This window comes from Larus michahellis, chromosome 3 (genome assembly GCF_964199755.1).
Source record: "Larus michahellis chromosome 3, bLarMic1.1, whole genome shotgun sequence".
Classification (NCBI taxonomy): Eukaryota; Metazoa; Chordata; class Aves; order Charadriiformes; family Laridae; genus Larus; species Larus michahellis.
In genome coordinates this window covers 51,911,058-51,917,057 of record NC_133898.1, presented here as the reverse complement: position 1 = coordinate 51,917,057, position 6,000 = coordinate 51,911,058, and the positions used below count along the sequence as shown (strand labels likewise).

The 6,000-nt window shown below is 54.7% G+C and overlaps 1 protein-coding gene across 1 annotated transcript in view; it reads left to right on the top strand.

The window, feature by feature from the left end:
• Positions 1-629: 629 nt before the first annotated feature.
• PGBD5 (piggyBac transposable element derived 5) overlaps positions 630-6,000 on the top strand; it is a 69,363-nt gene continuing 63,992 nt past the window's right edge. The window contains exon 1 of the mRNA XM_074580152.1: positions 630-1,317. Within this exon, the coding sequence (XP_074436253.1) occupies positions 630-1,317 (688 nt within the window). The remainder of the gene's footprint in view (positions 1,318-6,000) is intronic.

The following is a 6,000-nucleotide window of genomic DNA, read 5'->3' as shown; positions in this document are numbered from 1 at the left end:
CCCCATGTCCCTCTGCTCCAGCACCTTCCCTGCTTCGCTCCCAAGAGCCGCCCCAGCACTAGAGGTCTGTGCCCTGTTTTGGGACAGCAACACCAGGGCCATGTCCCTGCTCACGCTCCCACCGCCTGCCGCGAAGCCTCGAAGAGTCGGTGCGGCCCCGGCCACGCCGTCGAAGCCCTGACCCACCCAGGCCCTACCTCGGGTGCCCCTTGCCCGCGGCAACCCTTCACCCCCTCCCCGCACACCGGGCGTCACTGAGGGGCCTGCAGGCACCGCGGCCAGCGCTCCTGATTCTGACCTGCCCGGCTCCAGCACCGCGGGACGGCGGACAGCTCCCGCCGGGGCCGGGGCCGGGGCCGGGGCCGGGGCCGGGGCCGGGGCCGGGGCCGGGGCCGGGGCCGGGGCCGGGGCCGGGGCCGGGGCCGGGGCCGGGGCCGGGGCCGGGCGCGGCGCAGGGACCCCCCTTCCGGCGGCGGGGCGCAGCAGCCGCCCCGCCGCAGACCGGCGCTGTGGTTTTAAATGGGCGGAGCGGCGGCGGGTGGCGGGGCGGGCGGTGGGCGGCCCCCGCTGGCCCGCGGCGCCCATATAACCCCACCTCCCGGGCGCGGACTGCCGCGGTAATTGGCTGGATGTGGTACTTGGAGATGTTGAGCTGGCTCCTTCCCCCCATGTCCCTGCACACACACAGGGGCGGGTGGTGCGGGCGGGAGCGGGAGGCAGGGCTCAGCCCCGGCGGCGGCGGCGGCGGTGGGGCTCCCCCTACTCCCTGCCTGCCCGCCGCCGTGCCCGAGCCGCTCCTGCTGCTGGGCTGCTGCTTGCGGCCGCAGGACCCGGCCGAGCCGGGCCGAGGGGAGCGCGGGCGGCTGCTGGCGGCGGCCGAGATGATGGCGGAGGGCGGCGGCGGCCCGGCGCGGAGGAAGGCGCTGTCGCTGCTGGAGGCGGCCCGCTCCCGCTACGAGAGCCTGCAGATCTCTGACGACGTCTTCGGGGAGTCGGGACAGGACAGCAGCGGCAACCCCTTCTACAGCACCTCGGCCGACTCCCGCTCCGCCGCCTCTTCCCAGGACGAGGAGGACGACGAGGAGGACGAGGGGCGCCCGGAGGGGCCGGGCCCGCGGGGCAGGGCGGCCCGGCGCCGCGCCCCCAGGGCGGCGGCCACTCCGGCGGAGCGGCGGCGACAGCGGCAGTTCGGCGGCGGCAGCGCCGTCCCGGGCGGCCCCGGCCCGATGGAGGAGGAGGAGGAGGAGGAAGCGGAGAAGGGGGGGTGGACCCGGTCGCTGCGAGACGTCCCACCCCCTCACTTCAAGGATGGCAGCGGTACGGCGGAGGGCGGGCTGCTGGGGCAGGGGGCGGCGGGGCCGGGCAGCTGCGGGAGGCCCTGGGGAGCGGAGCGGGCCGCGGGGGGTGCCCGGAGCTCGGCGCTGAGGCCTGGGAAGCCCCTGCGGGCCCGGCCGTCGGCCTGGCCTGGGGCCCGGCCCCTGGTTTCGGTGCGAGGGGGACGGCAGGTGCCTCCTGCCCGGTGCCCTCCCGGGAACGGCCCTGCTGTCGGGCCGCCGGTGTGGGGAGAGCCCGGCCGAGGCAGTGAGCGGGCGGGCGAGGGGAGGCCCCGTGTGCTTAGTCACAGGCGTCGCCTCCCCGGAGCCGCAGCGGTGCCTCGAGCGCCGGCAGCTCCGGGGATCCCCGGGGGAAGCGGGCAGGCTCTCCCCGGAGCAGGGCGTGCTGCCCAGCCCTGGGTTTGGCCGTGCTCTTGTGCGTCGGGGTGGCTCCTCGCTTACAGGTGGGGAAAGCCGCAAATCTGGGCGATGCAGGTGACTGGCTCTGCAGAAGGACTCTGGAAGTGGGACTGGGATTCCCTCTGGCTGCAAGGCTTTCTGTGGAGCCGTCCCTAACCTTAACCCTTCTTGCATGGCTCTTGGCCGGAGTGAATACCAAGAGAGGGGTGGACTGACTTGACATGTCATGACATGACACACGGACTGATGTGACATGACATGTCATGACATGACACACGGACTGATGTGACATGACATGTCATGACATGACACACAGCAGCTGTGCACAGCATTGAGATCTCCTTGGACTGACTTTTGTAGCAAGTTGTACCACTGGTTTTCCTATGGAGCCATTATAAGGTATCTGTTGGCAGGCCTCAACAACCAAGTTGACTATGTAGCAGCAAGGCTTTGCTCAAAAACATTAATGGCTATGAAGAGCTGGGATGTGGGGAAAAAAAAATAAAATATAAATTTCATCTCAGAACAGGATGCGATGATTGCTGTCATCCTCAACTGAGCTGATGGCTTGCCTGTCTTAAGGTTGCTTGTCTTCACCATTTATTTTGCGTGTAGTGTTTAACTCCTATGAAAAGGTAAACGCAGAAGAGTAAAAGGTAAATGCTGCTAGACTTGGTGTAGCATGCTGAAATTTGTGCAGTGGGACAGGCAGAAACCTATTTGAGGAAGGAGCTTGGGATGGGGAAGTAAGGTAGCACTGGAGCCCAGAGAAAGTTCTGTTGTGCTTCTGACAGATGTGCAAATAGAAGTTGCGTCTACCACTAGAAATAGCTAGACACTGTAAAATATTTACATATCAAGCTGATGCGCCTCTTTAAATAACTCTGCAAGTTTTATTGATGATTCTTATTCATAAGCATTTCTAAGATCAGGTCCTGGACTATAGGCTGCATGGTGTGATGCTATTTCAGCATCAGTTATCTCTTAATTTCTCTGCCTTAGCTGACTTATTCCTTCATATCATGACTTTATAGTATACATCGATTTTAACGTAGATGGAACTGCGATTAGGGTTTTGATGTTGGTTTGGAAAATAATTAAGTTGATGACCTATTAATTCAGGAATTTGTATTTCCTTTGAAATTAATAAGTCTGATTTGTGACTGTCAGAAGTAGATGCACCTGTCCCTTGAGGAAGGTGTATGGGTATTGCCGTGAATATTTCCTCCTAGTAATAGGTGGAGAAGAGGTTGCTGCTGCCCTTTCATTCTGTTGATCATGATGGTGATAATAGATGCTGCACGCTGTTCATAGCATGGTGATTTGGTTTGGTTGAAGTTCAGTTAGTGTTGTGGTTTGATATCTTGAAACATGTACTCTCTGTCATATGTTTGACTACTGAAATTCCAGGCATCGTATACAACTAAGCTCCTAAAATCCTAGTTTGTAGATTGACCGGTTTTAGGCCATGCATATGCCATAATTGGAGTCACACTAAGCATGCTTGTATTGGCACCGTTGTCACTTGGATGCTGTTCTGACCCACGAGTTTGGACCCATAACTGCTGAGGAAAAGGTCTCCGCTGAGGTGAAGACAGGCATCCCTTGCAGTGACAGCACATCTTTCAGTCACTAATGGAGTACAAGCAAGAAATGCAGGGTCAGACGCAGAGCACTAACAAAACTGTATTCTCAGTTCAGATGTGTTGGATGCAAGAATCCTTTCTTTCTAGGGTCTGAGCTTAAAAGGAAGAGGCTTTCATGACACTGAGACGAAACTTATCTTAGGGTAGCACCAGAACTTCTGAGTGCAGCCTTTTGGTCAAAATATCAGAAGAATAATCCTTGTGGCAGTGCCTGATATTATCTGATGTCAGAAGACAAATGTCCTTGTGGACTGAAGTCTGAAGAGAGTTCAGCTACATCCATACTGGAAATAAATCCTTGAATCAGACTAGGCTCAAATCTAGCATCAAGTTGTTTGGTTTGGGACACTACCCCTTCATGAAAGGGAAGGTGCAGAGAAGAAAACGGTTTAAATTAGTTATTGAGAATGAATTAAAGCTCCTAAGGGACGCGGGGGGGAGGGTGTGGGGGAAGAGCCACTTACAAAACTGTTGTAGTCTTTTTAACTAGAAATAGAAAATACTATCACTTCCTTTTTTTTTTTTCTGTGTTGTTTTTTCTTTTAAGTTACTTAATACTATCTTTCCCTTTCCACCCTCAATATTAAACTGATGTCTTAAAAAAAGTATTGTATCCATCCCTAGAATTAGTCCCGAGCATAGACAAGCTAACTGATACTTCATCTCAAAAATATACTAGAAGCCCAGATGTGCTGGGGGCTGCTGGCAGTGTTAGATGGTTCAGTACGTCCTCAGTCTGCCGGCAGTCACTGTGTGTGTTCATGGTGATGCCTGCCTTGTCCCTGTGGAAGGTTCTAACAAACTGGGAAAGGTCTGGATTGACTTCTGTGACTGGATGGCATAGCTATGCAACACTGTGCTGCTTGTGCCCCAGACTTTTGTATTCAGCCCCGTTTTCAGGGATCTACAGTTACTGTTGTTTCTGTTCCATTTAATAAAAATAGAGGGTGCTTAGACTCTCCAGAGGGGAAAAAAAACTGAATGATGACTTCCTTTGTGGAAATCCAAAATAGCTGTTAACTTTAACACAGAGGTTAGAACAGATGGCTTGCTGGCACTTCATGTTATTTCCAGTTAAGGTACTCTGAAGTCATTCGCTTTAGTTACTGAGAAAAATCCCAACCATATTGTGATGACCTGATTTTTAAACTGGTAACTAGTGGCACTGTGTGTAGTTCTGAATAAAATAGGTTGAGGAAACAAGGGAGCTCAAGTGCCTGTCACAAATATCAAAGCAGTAATGTGAGTTCTGAAGTACTGGGATATGAGTAGTGGACAGGAGGTCATAGAATCATAGAATGGTTTGGGTTGGAAGGGACCATAAAGATCACCTAGTTCCAACCCCCCTGCCATGGGCAGGGACACCTCCCACTAGACCAGGCTGCTCAAAGCCCCATCCAGCCTGGCCTTGAACACTTCCAGGGATGGGGCATCCACAGCTTTTCTGGGCAACCTGTTCCAGTGCCTCACCACTCTCACAGTAAAGAATTTCTTCCTAATATCTAAGTTTTCAGTTTAAAACCATTACCCCTCCTCCTATTGCTACATTCCTGGATAAAGAGTCCCTCCCCATCCTTCCTGTAGGCCCTCTTTAGGTACTGGAAGGCCGCTATAAAGGTCTTCCTGGAGCCTTCTCTTCTCTAGGCTGAGCAACCCCAACTCTCTCAGCCTGTCCTCATAGGAGAGGTGCTCCAGCCCTCTGATCCTCTTCATGGACCTCCTCTGGACCCACTCCAACAGGTCTGTGTCCTTCTTATGTTGGGGGCCCCAGAGCTGGATGCAGTACTCCAGGTGGGGTCTCACCAGAGCGGAGCAGAGGGGCAGAATCACCTCCCTCGACCTGCTGGCCATGCTGCTTTTGATGCAGCCCAGCATACAGTTGGCTTTCTGGCCTGCAAGCACACATTGCTGGCTCATGTTGAACTTCTCATTGACCATCAACCTCAGGTACTTCTCCTCAGGGCTGCTCTCAATCCATTCTCCACCCAACCTGTATTTGTTCTTGAGATTGCCCCAGCCCACATTCAGGACCTTGCACTTGGCCTGGTTGAACTTCATGAGGTTTGCATGGGCCCACCACTCAAGCCTGTCTAGGTGCCACTGGATGGCATCCCTTCCCTCCAGTGTGCTGACCGCTCCACACAGCTTGGTGTCATTGTCAAGCTTGCTGAGGGTGCACTCAATCCCACTGTCCATGTTGTTGACAAAGATGTTAAACAGCACCGGTCCCAGTCTTGGAGGCAGTTGCTGAAATGCCTTCCCTGAGTTCCTGGCTACAGCTAGTCTGTGGGTAGGTCAACATGTGTGTGTAAAAGGATGATGACATTCATGATCAAATGTTGGATCCAGGCATGTTTTGGCATCTCCCTTCTCATTCTCTCCAAACCTTTTTGTGAAGGGGAAGTGGAATTGATTTGTTGGGAAGTGAACCTACAAATAGATAGGCTTCTAGGAAAGGAGGTCTGACCCTGGCCCAAACAGTACTTTAATTCTGGAAGGAGGGATAGCTGTGGCTTCTCTGGCTTCCCTTCCTCCGAGGGCAGGACAGAGCTACTTGTGGAAGTGCAAAAATTGCTGCTAGGATAGGGAAAGCATAATTGAAAAGGAGAGAGCGAGCAACT